This window comes from Ictidomys tridecemlineatus, chromosome 2 (assembly GCF_052094955.1).
Source record: "Ictidomys tridecemlineatus isolate mIctTri1 chromosome 2, mIctTri1.hap1, whole genome shotgun sequence".
Taxonomy (NCBI): Eukaryota; Metazoa; Chordata; class Mammalia; order Rodentia; family Sciuridae; genus Ictidomys; species Ictidomys tridecemlineatus.
Genome location: NC_135478.1, coordinates 203,600,067 through 203,623,560, shown reverse-complemented (window position 1 = coordinate 203,623,560; position 23,494 = coordinate 203,600,067). Strand labels below are relative to the sequence as shown.

At 35.9% G+C, this 23,494-nt stretch overlaps 1 protein-coding gene and 1 long non-coding RNA gene across 3 annotated transcripts in view; one reads left to right on the top strand and one right to left on the bottom strand.

Annotated features, from left to right (window-relative positions):
* Positions 1-2,390: 2,390 nt before the first annotated feature.
* On the bottom strand, positions 2,391-3,298 carry LOC144375447 (uncharacterized). Its single transcript, XR_013435309.1, has 2 exons — positions 3,086-3,298; positions 2,391-2,487 (listed from the first exon to the last, which is right to left on the bottom strand). It is a non-coding gene; the product is annotated as an uncharacterized LOC144375447 (long non-coding RNA).
* The window catches only part of Cfap69 (cilia and flagella associated protein 69), a 68,342-nt gene continuing 48,077 nt past the window's right edge, over positions 3,230-23,494 (top strand). Inside the window, exons 1-4 of one of the 2 annotated variants that reach the window (XM_040291473.2) lie at positions 3,230-3,607; positions 15,577-15,636; positions 17,298-17,363; positions 19,726-19,835. In XM_040291473.2, coding sequence (XP_040147407.1) covers positions 3,500-3,607; positions 15,577-15,636; positions 17,298-17,363; positions 19,726-19,835 — 344 coding nt within the window. In that variant the 5' untranslated portion in view covers positions 3,230-3,499. The remainder of the gene's footprint in view (positions 3,608-15,576; positions 15,637-17,297; positions 17,364-19,725; positions 19,836-23,494) is intronic. The other variant, XM_005334684.4, reaches the window with a different exon arrangement.

Genomic DNA, 23,494 nt, shown 5'->3' with positions numbered 1-23,494 from the left:
AAAAGGTCAGGTGAATCTCATAGGGAGTTAGCCATTTGAGAATAGTGATAGGTACAGTTGGCTCTCAGCATCTGCAAGTTTCGTTATCAGTGGTTTTAACCAACCATTGAGCAAAATTTTTCAGAAAAAAAAAGTAAGTCTGTACTGAACATGCACACACTTTTTTCCTTGTCACCATTTCCTAACCAATACTTATAATAACTGTTCATATAACACTTACAATAGTATTAGTTATTGATGCAACCACCAGGTATGCCCACCAAAGAGACCCTCTTTGTAAGATAATCTCCTCCAGGGAGTTTAATTAAGATCCTTGTCAGCAAGATTTTACAAAGTATCAATTTAGGATTTCACAGGTGTTCTGCAGAGAGCTCACTGTGGTTTGAAGCTTCCTTTTTCTTGTAAATGTCAAGTTTGCAGACAAAAGGTATGATGGACTCTGTCTCAAAGAGACATTTTTTGTACAGAAAGTTACTGTCTCTGTTTTCCTTGGAAAAAACTTGTGAAACCTCTGTCTAGCCTAATAATATGGAACAAAGAATACCCAACATGTAACCACCTGCTGTTATGTAAATACCCACTACCCCAGTAAAAATTTCAAAGAATTTCCAGATCCAGGGTCCAGAGATTTCTAGGCATTAGCCCTTCTGGACTTCTGCAGCTTAAATAAACCTACTTCCTGAGAATTTCTCTTTAGTCCCACCTCTTCTGTCCTACATCAATATTATAAGTAATGTAGCACATGGGACAGATACGTGTAGGTCATATGCAAATACTATACCATTTATATAAGGGAGTTGAGCATCCTTAGATTTTGGTGTGGACAGATACCTGGAACCAATACCCCATGGATTCAGGAGGATGACTGTACAACATAATTAAAAAGTAATGCAAGTCAGGAAGTTAAACACGCTTGGAAAACTGCAAGTAAATCAAGGTGACCCAACATGGGGCATTTGAGAACTGTGATCCTTATAGCTTCTCATTTATCAATAACTAAAATGTACCACCAGAACAAAAAAAATTTTTTTTTACAAAGATGGGTGTATTAACTTACCAGATAAGGGAACCCACTCCATAAAGAACTTCACCATTCAGTGAGGAGAAAAAGTAAGGGCTTTATAAATGCTAAAAAGAGGGAGTTCATAAGAGTTATGCTAAGCATTGGAAACTGGCACTCTGGATATATGACTAAATGAATATGTAGGTCTGTAAACAATTGGTTAACACAAAATATCACATTGTCCATTAGTTAGGAAAGTGTGAGGCCCGGTAAGTAAAGTCTGACTTTTCAGGGTCACTAAAGTTTAAGAATCCTTATCAGTCCCAGCTGTTGCTGAACACAAAAGCCAATTGGTATCTCCTAGACAAACTCTCCTTTAAGTGAAAAAGATTTCTTTGCAATCTCTCCTTGCTTTCTTTATCCTGAGATGCCAAGATGGCCCAAAAGGACAAGCAACTGATCCAACTGTCAGCTGTCCACTGCTCTATTTTTTTGGGTGCCATTTCCACAGGATTCCACTGTGCTTCAGCCTTTTTTTTAAATTGGTATACTTACACTGTTCAACAGCAATTAAAATCATGTGAACAAAATAGTAGACATACCCTTTGCACTTTTCAAGTGATAGTAATCTTAGTGAAATAGCCTCTAAGTGCAAGGCCTGAGAGTAGCTCTAAAGATTCTAATGAGTAGCTGAAAGACAAAAGGAAAATAAAAAGAATATGCAACAGCAGGCAAGGGTGTTTCAAGAAGAGATGAGAAGTGAACATGTACAACATTACAGACAAACAGCAGGATGAGGACAGAAAAGTGTTAAGACTGACAAGTGGTGGTGACTTCAAAGCAGTTTGCAATGACTGAGGATGAGGAAAGTGGAAGACCAGAGTGTAGAAATAGGAACAATATTGCTTAGTAATTCTTCAAAGAAACTTGTTTTCTTCAGCTGTGATTTATACCACGTGCTGCCATATTCAGTCTACTTTTTCCATTTCGATTTTTTTAAACATTTAGTTTTAGTTGTGGGTGAACACAATACCTTTATTTTATTTTTATGTGAGACTGAGGATCAAACCCAGTGTCTCAGGCATTCTAGGCAAGCTCTCTATCTCTGAGGCACAACCCCAGGATGCACCCCCACCCGCCACCCCCCAACCCTTTCCATTTCCATTTTCTGGCCAGATATGTAGTGTTTCAGTCAGAAGCAAACTTAGAAATAACTGATCAACTTGTTCATTCTAAAAATGAGGAGAGGGGCTAGGAATATAGCACAGTTGATAGAGTGCTTGCCTGGCATGTTATAAGGCCCTGGGTTCAATCCACAGAAGCACACCACCAAAAAAAAAAAAAAAAAAAAAAAAAGTCTAAAAATGAAGAGAGAAGCCCAAAAAAGTAACAAGAAGTAACATTTATTTTCATTGAGTTTATTATGTATACAAGAAGAAAAAACACACACATATAGACACACACACTTAAATCTTGAAGACTTTCTGGAGATTTAAAAAAAAAAAGTTAAGAGAATTTTTTTTTTAATTTTCAAAGCCGTAGTGTTTGAAGTTAAGTCACACTGATGATTATCATGAACAGTTTTCTATTCAAGTTTTGAAACTTGCATCATCACTCAGGATACAATGGACAGATTATAGTAATAGTTAAGATAGTGATAATCCTGACCATACTGGGTGCTTATTATGTGCCAAGCACCATTTAACAAACACTACCTTCTCATTCAATCCTCAAAACAATTCTATGAGAACAGAGGGCTGATAGCAGGTGAGAAAAGCAGAGCTTCAAAGGTTAACTCGCTCTAGACTCAATAAATCGACTCAAAAGCTTATCGTTGTATGCAAAAGCCTTGTTTAACCGTTGGGTCCACTAAAGACAGAAGAAAATTTATTTCTTCTTCTCTGGGAAATTTAGGTAAATTTGGTCATATTTCTGGGGTGAGATAAACTGCTCAGCTTTCAAAACTACCTGTCCATCATTTCGCCCAAACGCATCCCATTTCTAGTGCCCGCCCCTCCACCACACACCCAGAGCCTCAAGCAAACAGTCAAGAATGAAACACATTCTCGGTGCCGAACGTACCTCTGCCTCCTCGCTACGCACCGAGGTCTCTGTCACCGGTCTCCCTCCCGCTCACCTGCAAATTCATCCCTCGCGGGTGGAGGAACAGATTGCGTTTTGGAGTAGTTTGGCTCTCTGGGTTTCCGTAGGAGCCTTCGCCTCCACCTTCGGCCCCACCCCTAGCAACGCTCTGGCTTGTGTTAACAACTGCCTGGCTGGCAGGTGCCTGGCTCCGCTGGCTGGCGGCAGCAGCGCTATGTTGGCAGAGTTGTGGTGGCCAAAGCCACGGCCAGTCCCTTGGGGCCTCTTGCGACTCTAGCGGCGGTCAGACTGCCTTCCGTATTTCGTGGCGGGAGCTCTCTGGGCCTCGCGACTTCAGGCACAGCGTAGGACCGGAGGACCCCCCACTTATCCCCTAGCCCCTTGCTTCTAGCCATGTCCGCAGTGGAGGCCACGGTAACGGCCGAGGCCCAGGAACCCGGCAGCAGAAATAAGTCCATCACTCCTCGCCAAGTTTCGGTGACTGAGGACGAGGAGAAGCAGGTATAGGCAGGTGCCTGTGCCTTGGGAGGCGGGGAATGGGGTGAGGTCCTGGGGCAGGGACGAGGCCGGGGGACAGCAGGAGTAGAAATGAAGACCCCAGTGGAGACTGAGGAAGCCCGCGGGACGGAAGTTCCACACGTAGAGCAGATCCTCCGGGAGCTTCTCGGCTTGCGAGGGGGTTTGGCTGTCGTCAACCAACCTGCCTGGGGAGTCAAGCCGCGTTGTCCTCCTGGAGCGTCCCTCTAGCCTGAGTGGTAAAAAATCTTTGCTGCTCTTCGAAATGACTAAGAGGGGGAGGAATCCTTCTTAGTGACATTTAATTTGATAGATCATTTTGCACTGGGATTTTAAATGATGTTCTTGATATAAGTATAAAGCCTCCTCTGCTTAAATTTTCTCCTACTAAAGCCTGAACTCAGAGCAAAGGAAAATGCTCCTGAAATTAAAAATTAAGCATCTTTTTTATAAGAAATTTAAAAGTGGTTGTTATGGGTGCATCAGAGAGAATTGGGAAAATTGGTTTTGTTTTACAATGTGCTTGTATTTGGTTTTGAGTTTGCTTTTGTTATCAATACAAAATTAATTCTTTTAAGTTGTGCTGAGAAATTTCACCTTGGGATCCTCTCTTGGATCTACATTCCTGTTGAGGGTGTTAAGATATCCCAGGTCGTTTGTTTCATACCATGGTTCCATTGATTTCCCCCCCAGAGACCCATGATAGTTCTTAAAACCATGAATTCTAAGGAGGAATCATGTCCTGCCTTATGCTAATGCTTTGGGGCCACTATGGGAATTCCTTTTGAGGCTTTACAAGTCTCAGGCTGCGTCAGGAACCCAACTTCTGCGTTTGCATCCTGGAGCCTTGGAGAGTTTCTTGGGAGTGGCCAGTTTCCTGGGGACCTCTTCTGTGGGAATAGAGTTGAGCTCTCTGAGGATGATCAGACATTTACACTGTAACCTGCAGAGCAACAGTACTTTCACGTGAGGAGGGACAGATGTCAGGGGAATTGTCCTAATCCGTTTGTAGAAGTATTCCAACCTAAGTGGGGAGAAGAACTTTGAGCAAAGGTAACTCTCCATTCCCAAGGCTGCATGGAAGCTCAGCACTACTGCTATATTCATATACACCAGGCAAAACTGAGAAGTAGGTGAATTTGGTAACTGATGACTCTCATTCCTCCTTTATTTGGTTTAAGAAAAATTGGGCAGGTTATATGAGGCAGGAAGGCATAGGTTAAAAAGAAAAAAAATACTTTTAATAGGCTATTGCCAAAATAGTCCATAATATAAGAAGTACTTATAAGAAGTCCATAATATAAGAAACAAGTATACCTGTGAGATATATATGTGTATTTCTCTCTTGTCTTTTCCTTTTGTTTTGCTTTCTTTCATTATTACATCTCCTTCCAGAGTATAGGGTTCTCTTTCAGGAAAAAAATCAATTTGTATCAATTTGTGTTTCTACCTCTACTTTTAGGTGTATTAACATATTTAAAGTACAAAGGAAAAGGGGAATTTATACCCAAAGAAAGGCAATAGAATAGATATTTATTAGAGTTGGGAGAAGTCTTAGTGATTATTTTCTTCTTGTTGGTTTGTTTTGTTTGTGATTGCTTTTATAAATGAAGATTCTAAGGTCATAAGAAATTAACTGACAGTTACTCAATCTCTTTACTCACAGAGTGGGTTCTGGTGTTCCCAATAAGTAGTCAAAATGACCTTTCAGACCTCTGCCTCAGGCCAGTGGAAGAAAAGACCTTTGGAACTCTAAATGTTTTCAGTACTTTCAAACTATTCTACCTTTGCAACCTTGTCCTATTCCTATGGTTTAGAGACAGTATATCTTAGTGGCTAAAAGCAAGTAGAGTCTACTTCAATTTTTAAGCTTACTCCATCAGTTACCAATTATGTGACCAAAGGATATCCTAAATCAGTGAAGGTATTAATGGAGATGATAGTAGTACTGATTTCCATAGTAAAGATTAAGTGAAATAATGCACATAGAGAACTTACACATTGTCATATATTAAAATATGCAGTAGTCGACATCATTATTATTATTCTTTATCCAGGGAGCAAGAGCTTCTAAAATTATTTTTGCCTTAAAGCTAATGGATTCTTTGGAATTCTACACTGGTGGTTGGAGATTTCTTTATGTAGAAATGCCCCTTAGGCTACCCGTGTTTTTGATAGCTGTTTTCTATCATTTTCTTTACTATATGGAAGCATTTCAGTTTCCCTAATCAGGTTTTGTAGTGAAGGCGTATCTATTGTTACTTAAGGGAGCAAGTAAAATAAGCAAGTTTTCTTGTACATGTTTTCTATGTATGCTTTACTTCTGCCTTAAGTAGTATTTATTTTCTGCATTTTTTCACGTAAATAACTTTGTAGAAGGCAATAACTACTCTGAATACTATCAAAGCTACCACAAATGCTACTTGTAGTATATTAGCTTTTTAAAACTTCATTAACCTTGAAATGTTTATAGATGAATTCTGGAAAATATAAATGTAGATTATGAGTTCAAAAATAATGGTAAATAGGGAAAAGAATAGTTTAGGAATTTGGGATTTTGAATTGTATTTGTGTATGTTTCTGTGTGTGGTTCTAGGGATTGAACCCAGAGCTCACACAAGTGCTCTACCACTGAGCTATGTCCCCAACCCTTTTTTTTTCTCATTATTTTATTTTGAGACAGAGTCTTCCTAAGTTGCTCATGCTGGCCTTGAACTTGCCATCCTCCTGCCTCATCCTCTGAGTAGCTAGGATTACAAGTGTGCATTAAATTGCATTTTTTCCTACGTTGTGATTTTCACAGAAAGTTACTCTACTTGAGCACTCTCTCTTCAAATTTTCTCTTTATAAAAATTTTAATAATGCCTACTGTAATGATTCTAAAGCCTTTTAGAAAACTTATTTATTATATTTTTCAGGTTTAAGATAACTAAATGGCACTAGAATTTGGGTAGTAATTTTCTGATTGTTTACTTGGGGCAAGTTGCTTGCCTTTTCTAAGTCTTATTTTCCTCATCCATGGAAGACTTTTAGGAATGCCTCCCTCATTAAAGTTTAAAGTATTTGTAAGGTATTTATCACAGTGTGCAGCATGCAGGTTGTTAAGTACTCCATAAATGGTAGCTGATTATTATTGGTGACTTTAATTGTGACAGCCTTTTATAATAATAATAATTATTATTATTGTTATTATAGAATTTTCATAATAATAATAGTTATTATTAAATTCAGATGTTATTTACACGGTATCTCAATCTTTATGAGATTTGTTCCTTTGGAAAACAAATAGATAGTTTTCAGACTGTTTATCTAGGATTAGTCCCAGTGCTTATGTGGCTTTCTACTGGAAGGGATGGGTAATGTAGATTAAAGCTAGAGTATTTCTCCTCTGGGAGGATGATAGGCAGTGAAATTTACCTCAATCATATACTAAAATCACAAAGTACAAATTGAGTACCTTCTGTTTACTATTTAGTATGGCTCCTCTCATTCTGAAAAATTGCAAAGCACTGTAGAGCAGCACTTCTCATACTTTGGTGTGTGTATAGAGCACTTAAGAATCTTATTAAAATACAAAATCTGAGCTGTAGGTCTGAGGTGGACCCTGAGTTGTGCCTGTTAAATAGGCTTACAGGTAATGCTTGTGCTGCTAGTTCACTTCCCATTTTAAGTAGCAATGCTGAATCTATTATAGCTGTAGGATGGTGTGAACATTACTACAGAGTTTCACAGAGAATTCATAGAAGTTGGATGAGACAGTTTCAAGTACATTCAGAATGTAAAACAATAAACTACAACAAAACAAAATTCTAATCCTCCCCACTAGATCAGATTATGTAGCAAAAAACAAGAGGCACCAAATGGGGCTTTCATTTTTTTAAATTTATTTTTAAAAAAGTTTTAATTTGTTTTAAATAGTTATACATGACAGTAGAATGAATGTATGCACTCTGATATATCATACATAGATGGATATGGTGTATGATATGATTATGGGTTATAATTTCTCATTTTTCTTAGTGTAAATGTTGCAGAATCATATTGATCATGCAGTCATAAATATATATACAGTAATAATGTCTATTTATTCTACTATTTTTCCTATACCCACATCCCCTCCCCTCCCCTCCCATCACTTCCCTCTACCTAATCGATGGTAACACTATTCTTCCCTAGTGCCCCTGCCTTACTGTGAATTAGTATCTGCATATTAGAGAAAACATTCAGCCTTTGATTTTATGGGATTGACTTATTTCACTTAGCATGATATTCTCCAAAGCTACATATGCTAATAATTTATATATGCCATAATTTTACTCTTCTTTAAAGCTGAACTAATATTACATTGAGTATATACACCACATTTTCTTTATCCATTCATCTATTGAGGGACAACTAGGTTGGTTCCATAGTCTAGCTATTGTGAATTGAGCTACTATAAACATTGATGTGGCTATATCACTATAGTATGCTGATTTTAAGTCCTTTGGTTATAAACTAAGGAGTGGGATAGCTGGGTCAAGTGGTGGTTCCATTTCCAATTTTCTCAGAAATCTCCATATTGTTTGCACCAGTTTGCAGTCCCAATAACAATGTATAAGTGTATCTTTTCCCCCACATCCTCACCAACATTTATTGTTGCCTGTATTCTTGATGATTGCCATTCTGACAGGAGTGAAATGAAATCTTAGAGTAGTTTTGATTTGCATTTCTCTAATTGCTAGAGATGTATACTTTTTCATATATTTGTTGATCAATTGTATTTGTACTTCTGTGGAGTGTTTGTTCAGTTCCTTAGCACAATTATTGATTTGATTTTTTTTATAGTGTTAAGTTTTTTGGAGTTCTTTATATGTGCTGCCTAAGCAAGCACCCAAATGGGGCTTTAAAAGAACTACTTGTTCACTCCTGTAACCACAGTGCCTCAATCAATCCTGGATTGTTGTCACATCCTTCTAGTCAGCCTTGTGGTTCATATCTCTTCCTCTGCCCACTCTGTTTTCTTTAAATACCACTTCACTTTTTATCCTCTTTCCTCGTCTTCAGTCCCACCCTTTCTTCCTTTCAGGATTCCATTCCTTACCTCGTTAAATATAATTATCTTGACAAAATTACTTAACTTCTCTAGACCTGTTCCCTTCTCTATAAAACCAGCCTGTACTATGTGAGTGTACAGATGACTTCTGAGGAGTGTTTAGAAAAAACAAGCATAGATGGGCCCTACTGCAAACTTAATCAGTCATAATCACCAGTGTGGAGCCTTGGACTCTTTTAAAGGGTTCCCTTAAGTGATTTTTAGCCTCAGAGTCACTGAACCAGATGATGTCTGAGGCCACTGTCAACCATCTGTGCTGCATGCTCTTCTTAAGACCATCTCCATGAGAGCAGAAATATGACTATTTTTTCTGAAGTATTTTCCAGTGTAACACCAAGCACAATATCTAGTACACAGGAGGTGATGCTAAATATTTACTAAATGAATGCCCTCCTTTCTTTTCTGAATTTCCCTAAATCTTGTCCTACCTTTAAATCCTGCCTCTCTAACATGAAGGACTCCTCCAATAAAAAGTGTCTCCCATTTATTTCCATCCTCATAGAACTCACAATGAGTATAGTTGTAGGTCAAAATCATACAACTTCTTACCTAATTATTTCTTGTCTTATGTTGGTCATCGCTTCATTTGTATAAGTTTTGTCTCTCCTACTATGTGTTCCTGCAAAGTAAGAAATATATATTAGAAGTTTTATATACTTCCTAGGACTCCTTTACTCTGAGCTTGGAATAGAAATTGAAGTTATAGGTCAACAAAGCCTTCTGTAACCACCTGACCTCCCGGCTTCTCCTCAAAGCATTCAAGCATGTACCAGCCTATAGGCCTCTACATTTACTATGCCCACTGTGTGGAAGTTCTACCTCTGGTATCCACGGCTTTCTCTCTTATCTCCTTCAAGCCTTTATTGAAATATTACCCTCTCTGTGAGTCCTTTGCTGACTACTGGATGTAAAATTATATTTTTCAAGAATTCTAGTACTCCCTACTCCTTTTATTTTCTCCAGATCAGTATCATCTTGTCCCTTTCTATACAACTTATTGATTTTGTCCCCACCAGAGTGTATCAGTTTTTTATGAAAGCAGTAGGTTTTGCATTATTTACTACCATATCACCACCTAGAACATTCCCTAACACAGTATAGGCATTCAGTAAATATTTGTGGAATTGGGTATGTCTGCAATCACAGCAACAGGAAAAGCTGAAGTTTTGAGATGAAACTTGATTCCCTGCTTCTGCTGGCAGATGAGACTGGACTTTCTCTGCTTCTGCTGGCCGGTGGTGTCTCCATAAGGTTAGAGGCCTCTGTAGCCATGAAGTGTTGCAGCTCTTAATGGTGGGCTACACCCTCCAGTATTGCAACAGACCCCAAGAGCTCACCATCACTTTCTTCTTATTTTCAGGTTCTTGAGTCATGAATTCAGAGAATAAAATCCACAGACCAGGATGAGTGAGTATAGGAATAGGATCTATTGAAGAATAGAAACAGGAACAAAACTCTTGCAGTGCAAGAGAGGACTCAATAGCATGTTTTCTCCTACTGTGTGCTAGTCTAGGCATTTATATCACACTTGGGTCACTGCTATTGGTCCAACTTATGCTAATTAGGGTTTGGAAAACTAATAACACTAATGATCCAAACTTATGCTAATTAGATAATTAGGGTTTAGAAAAGTAATAACATATTGATTAGTCCTAAGTCCCATTCAGGTTTGCCTTACTTCCATTTTCTTGACACATCTAGAAGCAGGAAATTGAAGTCATTGAATTGTACACACTCACTGAGTTGTATGGAGCTGCAGTACCACATAGAGAGCATTTCTACAGTAGGTATCCCCACTATGTGCAGGCCAGGTTGCTGCCAGGTGACAGGTCACTTGCCACAGCTCATATTGGCACTGGCCTGGCCTCCACCACCATGACAATCTCCACAAAGCAGCCCATGCTTGCTGCCTGTGCTTCAGCCCATCCACACTGCCATTCTGCTGCTTCTCCATTCTGAAAAGCAGAGGGATCAGTGGGCTGGCTGCATGACTTCATGGCTGGGGAGTCACATTACTGAGACAGGAAGATCTCAAATTCAAGGCCAGCCTAGGCAACACATCGAGAGAGAGTCAGTCTCAGTCTCTCTCTCTCTCTCTCTCTCTCTCTCTCTCTCTCTCTCTCTTTTGAGTACTAGGGATTGAACTCAAGGGCACTCACAAGCATTGAGCCACATCCCTAGCCCTATTTTGTATTTTATTTAGAGACAGGGTCTCAATAAGTAGCTTAGTGCCTCACTTTTGCTGAAGCTGGTTTTGAACTCATTATCCTCCTGCCTCAGCCTCCCAAGTTGTTGGGATTACAGGCGTGTGCTACCACACCCAGTTGGAGACCCCATCTCTTAAAAAAAATAAATGAGCCAGGTGCACTAGCACACACCTGTAATCCCAGTGGCTTAGGAGGCTGAGGCAGGAGGATAATGAGTTCAAAGCCAGCCTTAGCAACTGCAAGACGCTAAGCAACTCAGTGAGACCCTGTCTCTAAATAAAATACAAAATAGGGCTGGGATATGGCTCAGTGGTCAAGTGCCCCTGAGTTCAATCCCTGGTACCAAAAACTAACTAACTAATTAACTAAATAAATACATGAAAAATAGTTGTGGAATAAATGCATGGTTATGATTGGTTCATCTAAATTACCCCAAATCTTAAATTATCACTTTAAATCCATGATTCAGAAACCTGTGCCCCAAATTTAATTCATCTCCAGCACCAACCCAAACCTCTTCTCCATTCCCTGTCTCAGTAAATGGTCAGACCATTTACATAATTCCTCAAGTTGGGGAGTCATCCTCACTTTTTTTCCTCTCTCTCTTCCACTGCATCTAATCACTTAATATGTTCTGCTGATCCTTTATAAAAACACATTTTGTGTTATTCACGCCATATTATTTGCAACTAGAACATTGCCTGATGCCACTCAATACAGGTGGCACACACCTATAATCCCAGCTCCTTGGTGTTTTAACTTTATTCACTATTGCCTCTACCAGTTGCCAAAACTTTATCAAAGCCTGAAGTTACAGACTGGTCTCCTACCTCCAGTCTAATACGCTCCAGTTCAGTCTCTGCACAATAGACAAGATTCATCTTCCTATTATCATATTCTGTTCATTAAATCTTGTGGACGTAAATGAAGACTACCCTAAAGAGATTAGAGAATATTTGTTCAAGACTTGCTATGGAGAGGGAGTTATTCACCATCACTTGCTTTGGGCCTAGACTCCAGGAAGGAAAACTTTATAGTGTGGGTATGGGGTGGGAGATGATAGAGTTTCTGTTATTCTGAGATTGCAGGTTATTTCCCTGGGGAAACCGGAGCTGGTTTGGTTAGAAGCTGTACATCCTATTTGATTGATTTTGGAAGCGTAATTATTACATGTTTTATATTGACTTTTTTCTTTTTTTAAATATTGCCTTTTTTTCTAACAGCATTTTTTTCTGTATTTGACTTATGTTTGGCTTTCTCAAGTTGTTCCTGAGTTGGAAGCAGGGGTACAAAAAATGGGGAAACTGCAGTCATTGACAGAACCTTGATTTTCTGAGTCAATTGCTGTAGATGGTGTGGGCTAGTTTCCCAGGCTGCTTGCTACAGAGGTTGTGGTTCGTAGTTTGTTTTTTGTTTTTATCATATGCAGTTTGGCCATTGTTCATTTATGTATTCACTCTCTAACCATTCAATGATTTCTTAAGATCTTTAGTACAACATACAAGGCCTTTTGTAAAATTCAATTGCAAACAAATAGCTACCTGAGTCACAGCAATGTGTTCCTGATACCTAGCACAGTTCCTGAAACATAGAACCTTGTAATAAATATGTGTGGAAGCATGAAAAGGCTAAGAAAGGTACTTTAAAAATATGTCACACAAGTAGCATTGAGTACTGTGAAATGACAATGTAAGATAAATCCAAAAGGAATCTATTCTCTATTTCCTATAAAAAATTATACTTACTCCTTAGGGGAAATTTTTGATCATAATACAGGTATTAAAAAGAAAATCCTGGATTGACTTTTAATTTCAATATATTTGTCTAATCCTCAAAAGCAAATATTACAGTGAATTATAAAATAAAACCCCACTCTTTCTATAATCTGAGTACATAGAAGGAAAAGAGAAATGACATCCATCATAGTGGCAGATGGCACTGTTAAATCTCCAAATCTTAAAAGGCAAAATTCTATTTACCAAATTTTTGTAACAACAAATTTGGAATTTTGAATTGTAACTATAATACCAAGTACAGATAAGTACTCAGTAAATTTTTATTGTAAAGGATTAAGACATTTTAGTAAAAAAAAACACCTATTTTACAGATTTAAAGTTATGTACAATTGAAAATTTTTTTGAAAGAAATATCTTGAGATGAGGATATATGAGTTTATATTTGTGAATGACAAGAAAATTCTAAACTTAAGATGTAATGTAATATTGCATATCTAGAAATACAAAAAACATGTTTTAGATTTAAAGTTAAAAATGTGGTAGTATTAACACTAAGTAAAATTATGTGTTAGTACATATAAACAAAAGCAGAAAAATATAAAAAAATAAAAATAGATATATTTATATAATAGGAGTGTGTACCCTTTATCATGATTACATCATCTTTTTAAACATTTTAAAGCAGAGGAAGTATGAAAATAAGAAGTGGGGGAAAGGATGAGAAAGGAAACTGGAATAATTTAACTTTTGTAATGGGAATAAGCAACATTAGCATAACATTTGGATTAAAACAATGGAATATTACTCAGCCTTAAAGAAGACTGAAATTATGACATTTACAGGTAAATGGATAGAGTTGGAAATGCCATGTTAAGCCAAGTAAGTAAATCCTAAAAAACCAAAGGCCAAATGTTTTCTCTAATAAGTGGATGCTGATCCATAGTGGTTGGGGTAGGGGACAAGGGAAGAATGGAGGAACTTTGAATTAGGCAGGGGGCTGGGGAGTGGGAGATGGTGGAATGAGACAGCATTATACCCTGTGTATGGGTATGATTGCACAAATGGGGTGACTATATCATATACAACCAGAGAAATGAAAAGTTGTACTTCATTTGTAGAAAAAATTAAATTAAATTTAAAAAAGTAATATACTTACCACATGAAATTGTAAATAGTTAAAAAAAGAAAAGAAAATGCCACTCAACAAAACATTAATCTTCCAAATAAACATTGCAAAACTGTATTTAAAATTTGTATCATCATATCAACATCATCATGATGTTTGATCTCTATTCACTATTGCCTATACCAGTTGCCAAAACTTTTATCAAAGCCTGAAGTTTCAGATTGGTTTCCTACCTCCAGTCTAGTATTCTCCAGTTCAGTCTCCACACAGTAGGCAAGACCATCTTCCTATTATTATATTCTGTTGGTTAAATCTTGTGGACATAAATGAAGACTACCCTAAAGAGAATAGAAACTATTTGTTCAGTGCTTAAACTCTGGATGATAACACTTCCTGATTTCTTCTTCACTTACCTGCAAACAACTTTATTATAAAATAACTTCTTGGTTAAGTTTAAAAGCTTTTTTTTTTGATACTAGAGATTGAACCACTAAGCTACATCCCCTGTCAGTCCTTTTTAATTTTTTATTTTGAGATAGGGTCTTGCTAGGTGGCCCAGGCTGGTCTTTAATTGGGTTCCTCCTCCCTCATCCACTAGAGTCTCTGAGATTTCAAGCATTTACCAAAATACCCTGCATATGAGCATGTATTAAGCAACTAACACACTACTACATGCCAGATATGGTGTGCTGGGAATGCCAGAAGCAAAAGTCTATGCCCTCTACAGATTTCAAGGAAGGAAGTGGTGTGGGGTAAGCTTGTAAATCCTTTCAGAGTAGTGTAACCGAATTGTAATGGACATATACTTAGGGCTTATGGATGCACAGAGGAGGACAGACACTTTTCTAATCTTTTTTTAATGCCTTGGGGAGGTGACAAATGGGCCTCATTTTGAAGAACTTGTGGGAATTCATCAAGAAAAGAAATAGAATTGCAACAACATAAATGAAAAACAGAATGGGATAAGAGGCATCAGTGGGGAATCATTGAGTGACTTAGGTAGTTATTTCAAATTTGCATTTTATTCTGACCATGGAGAACAGAGTTGAAAGATGCAAGAGTGGGAGCAGGGAGAATAGCAGTAACCCTACTCAACTGGGTGAGAGATGCAACCGAATAAGTCATTGGAATGAGCTCAAGAAATTTAAAATGTAAAAAAATCTGTAGAACTTTGAGGTTCTTGTTTTCTAATGTGGATGACCAGAAGAATGCTGGTACCAACTGAGAGGGGAATAGTGAGTTCAAGAAGGTCATCTACAGGTTGTTTAGAAGCTAGTTTTATTATATATCTACACAGGTAAACTTAGTGTAATGTTTATGCATGCACCATATAATTTTGTTTTCCATAACATATAAGGGCTATTATTCCAAATGCTCTCTTGGACCTTTTAGGGCTGATTAAATTTAAAATATTTAAGGTTATAAGGTAATACTATAATTCAGAAGAGATCTTTGGTGGTGGTTTTAACTCCAAAATTTATTCTTTTTTCCTGTAAGTTCTCATCTGTTTTTCATTCTCCTCTTGCTATCTTATTGTCATAGATATTTTTAAGTTACTAAGGGAAAATATCATATAAAAATAGTGTGCTTGATGAGATTAAAAAATTTTTATAGTTGTAGATGGACAGAATTCTTTATTTTATTTGCTTATTTTTATGTGGTGCTGAGGTTTGAACCCAATGCCTCACGCATGCTAGGCAAGTGCTCTGCCACTGAGCTATAGCCCCAGCCCTTGATGTGATTTCTTAATTCTCATGATGTAGAATACTAAGAGTTGTATGTTTTTTTAGGGTGCTTTCAAGCCTATGGACCTTAATCGTGTTATGAAACTCTTGGAAGATAATGATAAAGTAAGTATGCTTTGATAAAGAATTATTCTACTACAACACTTACAAATTTATTTCCCTGACAGATAACTCATATTCTCACAAATGTCTCATTTATCACCTTTTGTTGAAATTTCAAACCATATATATTCTAAAATTCAAGGACTATTGTTTAGTATGAATATATTTAACCAGATAGGGAAGCTAAAGAACAGATTTACTTTGGGGGGATGAACAAACCCATGGTGACTAATAACAGAAGGATTTATAAGAGTAGAGACAGTGTTATCTAGCCTCTGTAAATTGCTTGTTATCAAACAGGATTGGAAGAGGAGGTAGTAAAAAAAAAATGGGGAGTGGTGGTGGTGAGGTGTTCCTAATGTACCAATAAAAATTTTCTGTTTTGAAATTACGGCTTCTATACACACTCGTACATGAACATAGATAATTTATTTTGAGAAAAATCTTACCTAAAATGCAATGAAGTAAAATTATTTCAGACCAAAGACTCAAGGCTGAGAGTTTAGTAATTGAGAAAAAGGATAGCAAATGTGTATGCACACATACTCATTACCACATCTCCTGATGTTATCCAAGAATTTTGACTGAATGCCTAAAAGCCAGCATGCACTGTAAAACTTTATGTAGCCTTTCCCAGGGAAGATTATACATTCTTAATAAGTAGGGTTGACCATGGCATAGCCATCAAAACAAATCAATGTCTTATGAATAGTAAGCACAAAAATTTAGTAATTGTTTTAATATTTTTGGTCTATGTTTTACATACAGGCAAAATAAAAGTAAGAATTTGTTGATGTTGTTGCCTGTGATTTTTGTAAAAAGTTCTTTTAAAAATGTGAATGTAGGTGTTGGGGTTGTGGCTCAGTGATAGAGAACTTGCCTTGCATGCATAAGGCACTGAGTTCGATCCTTAGCATCACATAAAAATAAATAAATAAAACAAAAATATTTTTTAAAATTGTGAATGTATCCACATTTCCTTAAAAGAGAAAAATCCAACTACAGATAGCTCCTATTAGCTGTTAAATAAAGCTGGCCCCAAAACATATAGGTAATGCCACAGCTTTCACAATCAGTTTAAGATTAAAAGGGAAGAAGGCATTTATCTTGAAGACACATCACTATATAGAGATTGCTTTTGTTTTAGTTTTTAGTATATGAAAGATGTTTGGTTTGCACATTACACTGGGCAGTTTTTATAGGTTAAGAATACAATTTCTGGGTTCAGATTGCCAAATTTAATTTCTAATACTACCACTTTTAAGCTTTGTTTTTGGATAAATAAATACTTCAGTTTGTGTTTCTTACTCTGAAAAGAAGGATAATAATATCCTGGTAATAGAGATATTTTAAAGATTAATGAGAGACATGTAAATAGTGCCTGTATGATACATGACAAAGAAAAATGTTTAACATATTTCAATATTATTATTTCTGGGAAAAACTATAACTTTAACATTAACTTAATTTTAGTTCCATTTCCTAATCAAATTTAAATGGTATTTTATTTTTACCATTACTGTTTCAGAAAACATTTTATAATGCTTATATTAATTTAATAATTCCTTGATCATTTTAAAGTGTCTTTTTTCTTTTTGAAGAAATTTTTAAAAATTTCAACAGATTTAATAGTTCAAAAGAATTAAATGGAACATTTGTTTTAGGATGATTTAGAAGAAAAACAACTTAAATCTGTCAAGAAACTGGTGCAGTATTATCAGAATGGACTTGTATCCTTTATATATCTTTATGTGTTCATTTATTTTGAAACAGGAGAATTTCCATTAGAAAGTGTATAATTTCCTATTTGTTGCTGCAGCGAATTATTATTGATGACTTAAAACTTGGTGACTTAAAACTACCTTAATTTATTATCTTATAGAGGTCAGAAGTCCAGAATTAATTTCATTTGCCTAAAGTCAGGATGTTTGCAAGGGCTGGGTCCTTCCCAAGGTTCTAGGGGGGAAGTCATTTTCTTGCCTTTTCCACCTTCTAGATGCTTCATGAATACCTTGGCTCAGGACCTCCCTCCTCCCAGTGATATCACTCTTACCGCTGCAGTAGTCATCATATCTCATCCTCATCTCTCTGACCTCCTGCCTCCCTTTTTCCATTAAACTATCCCTGAGCCTACTTGGATAATTTAATATAATTTCCTCACTTCAAGATTTTTAAATCAATCACATTTGGAAAATCTCTTTGCTATCTAAGGTAACATACTCACAGGTTCCTAAGATTAGGTCATGGACATCTTTGGGGAAATCATTATTCTGTCCATTGTACTATTTATTATCTGTGGATAATATCAGTTTCTATAGATTCAGGAAGAAGTGGATGATAGGAGTGCCAAGTTCAAGTCTCTTTTCTACCAATTGACCTGAGCATTGTACCTTTGATAAGCTTCTTAACTTCTCTACCCTTTTAGAATGAGATAATTGTACGTCATGAAGTTGTGAAGATCAAATATTATAACATTCATGCAAGTGCTTGATAATCTGGCAAATATTATATGAATACATTGTCCTAAATGACTATATAACCCTGATCAGTGTGTCTCAAAACCCAAAATCTATCTGTGTATAAGAACCATCTTGTTGCTGAGTAGTTGTTATCTTTTAAAATCTATTGTAAAATACAGAAAATCTTCACAGGAATATTTGGCTGCTATGAAAGTTTTTGAATATCCACTGTCATTTTCTGTACTCATCTTTTAATGGACTTGGTAACATGATTTAAGAACAAGTGATACATAGACCCCTCTTTGAGTAGAATTGACCTAAACCATGTCTGATAATTGTGTAACATGATCTAAAGACGATATCAGTCTAATATTAACGTGTCCCAGGTGAAAACAACTTAAGTCTCCCAATGAAAGAAATGTACTGTATAATTTTATGTAGGTCTTTTCTTTATTTTAAATGAGTTGGTTTTATATGGATCTATTGAATCAGTCTAGAGACTTGTGGATATTAAGCATTTCTTCTGGGAGCCAAGAAAGTCTGCTAGCAAGTGATTCCTTTCCTTTTAACCTGACATCTCAACACTTCCATCAGATTTTCATGGTTTTGTTGTTGTTGTTGTTGTTTTGTTCTTTTGTTTGTTTCTTTTGTCCCCCCCCCCTCCGCCCTTTCATGTTAGACATTTGGTGGCAAATGGTTCTATTTCTGAATGCCTTTAAAAGTAATAGGCTGGCTTTAGAAGTTGCAAAACTTCCCAAAGATAGGGAAATGCATACTTCTAGTATACTCAGTAACCCCATCTCTTTCTAGTTACCTAGAAAAAACCTAGAAATATAGAACTCAACCAAGAACTGTAAGTCATAACTTCTTTGATCTCTTAGGGGTAAAAAAAAAAATAAATGAAATATGTTTTACACCAATAGGGGTTTTTAAACAGGAAAAATAAAAGGTGTTTTTGCCGAAAGATCTATAGAGGCTATGTTTTACTTTCATATTAGTTTTAAATGAACTAAAATCCCAACCATTTTAAACCCTGAATGCAAGAAATGTTAATAAATTCATACACTAAAGTAAATTTTGGATTGCTTGTTCCAGAGCAGTATGTTTATGTGCATGTGGTTGGGAAATGGAGGATATACATGAACCTGATCATTAATTTTTCAATTTATTTTCATTCATTGCCAGTAATAAGTTATTGATCAACTGGATGTATGGTTAGTAGTAGATAATCTTAATTCTAAAATTGTGATGAGAAGAAAATAATTTTGAATAAAAAGTTAGTGAGGGGGCTGGGGTTGTGGCTCAGGGTAGCACACTTGTCTGGCATGTGTGAGGCACTGGGTTTGATTCTCAGCACCACATAAAAATAAATAAAATAAAATAAAATAAAGGTATTGTTTCCATCTACAACTAAAAAAAAATTTTAAAAGTTAGTGAGACGAAAACTAAATAGTACTGCTAAAAATATAGTTCTGAATTTTCCTCTTCAGACTTCAAAATAATAAAAATTAAGTGTCTGCCATATCTAATAAAATAGATGGAATTGTATAGATTTTCTTGACAAAAATACTATAAAGAACATGATGATAAAGATATTGATATTAATTTTATTTCTTAACTAAAAATCTTAAAGCCCTTAAGGGATTTAGCACAGATATTTAAAATTCTGAATTTGTGTGCAGGAAAAATTGAAAACCAACCCCAATTTATAGAACCTGCATGTGACATATTAAAATTATGTGGGTAAGTTGTTTTTCTTTATTTTATATTATTATGTAGTATTTTATTGTGTGTTCTAATTTGAATTATAAAGACATGAGGAAATATAGTGCAGCAGAATGAAACAGAAGTCAGAAAATTTTAGTTGATCACCTAATTCTAGTAGTTGATATTTCAAATGCAGTCAATTTAATTGTAGTCTGAGATTTTTAGCTATAAGAGATTAAACTCTGTACAAAATATCTTTGTAATTAGTTGCTCTCATATGAATGATAAATGTTAGATGAAACAAGAACATTGTAGCATATTTAGAGGATCCTTGAGTAATATGGATAATACTTTGTTTCAATCTAGTTCCTCCCCCTTTAGAAATTTTGCTCTCAAAGATATATTAGGTTCCATGTCATGTTTCTATTTTCCAATTTTGAATGAAGAATAATATATCACCAATTATGTTTGGTACATATTTTAAAATATATACTAGTGGTAAGAATTATAAAGTTAATAAGTCTTATCCTTTCTACTATTCTGGAATCTATACATATATAATGCTTCTTTGCTGCCACACAGTGGCCAATCTAGATATATATTACATTATCCATTTTTAGTTGTTCAATATAATATAGTATAGGAAATTTCTTAAAGTGAGAATAAACCAAAAGTTTTGTGTTGTAAACTTCTCCACCAACTTAATTTTTAAAATAACATTGTTTCTTTTAGTATAAAAATAATACTATTAGTTGGATTATATATACATAGTACTTTCTAACTCTCACTCTTAATTTCGAAGCAATATTTAAAATATTGTAACTACTCACATTTAATTGTTTTGATGTCTGGATAAATTAATAAAAATAATTTATTTAATGCCTGCAGCAGGACTTACTTTTTAATACCAGGAAAATTATTTTTATTTTTATTTTTTTTTCCTTTTTATGTTATACATGACAGTAGAATGTATTTTGACATATCACATATACATGGGGTCTAAATTCCCATTTTGTGGTTGTACATGATGTGAAGTTTCACTGTATTCATATACGAACATAGGAAAGTTATGTCCAATTTATTCCTGTCTTTCCCATTCCCAAACTCCCCTACCCCACTCCACCCTGTCCAATTTGGTGGGAACCCCCAGACACCTATTGTGAGTCAGCATTCACATGTCAGAGAAAACATTTTCTTTTCTTTTCTTTTTTTTTTTTTTTGTACCAGGAATTGAACTCAGGGGCACTCAATACTGAGCAACAACCCCAGCAGTATTTTGTATTTTATTTAGAGACAGGGTCTCACTGAGTGGCTTAGAGACTCGCCATTGCTGAGGCTGGCGTTCAACTCTCAATTCCCCTGTCTTCGCCTCCCTAGCCACTGGCCTTTTGTTTTGGAGGATTGGCTTATTTCACTGAGAATGATAGTCTCCATTTCCATCCATTTACCAGCAAATGCCAAAATTTCATTCTTCTTTATGGATGAGTAATATTCCACATTTTCTTTATCTATTCAGCTACTGAAGGGCACCTAGGTTAGTTCCATACCTTAGCTATTGTGAATTAAAGTGCTATAAACATTGACGTGGCTATATCACTATAGTATGCTGATTTTAAGTCCTTTGGGTATCCAGAAGTGGGAAAACTGGGTCAAATGGTTGTTTCATTCCAAGTTTTCTGAAGAATCTCCATACTGCTTTCTATAGTGGTTGTACAAATTTGCAGTCCCATCAGCAAAGTATGAGCATACCTTTCCCCTCACATCCTCACCAACATTTATTGTTACTTGTATTCTTGATAATTTTGTTATTCTGACTGGAGTGAGGTGAAATTTCAGTGTAGTTTTAACTTGCATTTCTCTAATTGCTAGTGATGTTGAACATTTTTTCACATATTTCTTGACCAATCGTATTTCTTCTTCTGTGAAGTATCTGTTCAGTTCCTTTGCCCATGTATTGATTGCATCATTTAGGGTTTTTTTTTTTGTGTGTGTTTTATTAAATTTTTTGAGTATTTTATATATCCTAGAAATTAATGCTCTCTCTAAGGTACAAGTAGCAAAGATTTTCTTCCATTCTCTATATTGTTTCTTCACATTATTGTTTTCTGTGCTGTGAAGAAACTTTTTTGTTTGATACCATCCCATTTATTGATTCTTGATTTTACTTCTTGCACTTTAGGAGACTTGTTGAGGAATTTGGCTCTTAAGCTGACATGTATGTCTAGTATGTCCATGGTCTCTGGTCTAATGCCTGCCTAGATCCTTGATCCACTTTGAGCTGAGTTTTGTGCAGAGTGAAAGATAGGGGTCCAATTGCATTTTAAAAATTTATTTATTTATTCTATTTTTTATACATGACAACAGAATGCATTTCAATTCTTAGTACACATATAGAGCACACTTTTTCATGTCTCTGGTTGTTCACAAAGTAGAATCAATCATTCATGTCTTTGTACATGTACCTAGGGTAATGATGTTCATATCATTCCACCTCTTTTCTACCCCCATGCTCTCTCCCTTCACCTCCTTCCCATTGCCCTATCTCCATTACTTTCCTTTCTCCCTACCCCATCCCCATTATGGATCAGCATTCACAAATCAGATAAAACATTCAACATTTGGTTTGGGGGGATTAATTTACTTCACTTAGCATTATATTCTCCAACTCCATCCATTTACCTGCAAATGCCATGATTTTATTCTCTTTTAATACTGAGTAATATTCCACTATGTTTATGTATATTTACCACAGTTTATTTGTCCATTCATCTACTGAAGGGCATCTAGGTTGATTCCACAATTTAGCTATTGTGAATTGTGCTACTATGAACACCAATGTGGCTGAGTCCCTGTAGTATATGGTTTTTAAGTCCTTTGGTATAAACGAAGGAGTAGGATAGATGGGTCAAATGGTGATTCCATTCCAAGGTTTCCTAGGATTCTTCATACTGCTTTCCAGATTGGCTGCACCAATTTGCATTCCCACTAGCAATGTATGAGTGTTCTTTCTTTCCCACATCCTTCCCAACACTTATTGTTGTTTGTATTCTTAATAGCTGCCATTCTGACTGGAATGAGATGAAATCTTAGACTAGTTTTGATGTACATTTCTCTGATTGCTAGAGATGTTGAACATTTTTTTCATATATTTATTGATTGATATCATCTTCTGAGAAGTGTCTGTTCAGTTCCTTGGACTATTTGTTGATTGGGTTATTTGTTTTCTTGGTGTTAAGTTTTTTGAGTTATTTATATATTCTAGAGATTAGTGCTCTAGCTGGTGTGCATGTGGTAAAAATTTGCTCCCACTCTGTAGGATCTTTCTTTACCTAACTGATTGTTTCTTTTGCTGAGAAGAAGCTTTTCAGTTTGAATTCATCACATTTATTGATTCTTGATTTTGTTTCTTATGCTATGGGAGTCTTATTAAGGAAGTTGAGGCCTAATCTAGCATGATGAAGATTTGGGCCTACTTTTTCTTTTATTAGGCTCAAGGTCTGTGGTCTAATTCCTATGTCCTTGATCCACTTTGAGTTGAGTTTTGTGCATGGTGAGAGATAGGAGTTTAATTTCATTTTGTTGCATATGGATTTCCAGTTTTCCCAGCACCATTTGTTGAAGAGGCTATCTTTTCTCTGATATATGTTTTTTGGTGCCTTTGTCTAGTATGAGATAACTGTATTTATGTGATTTTG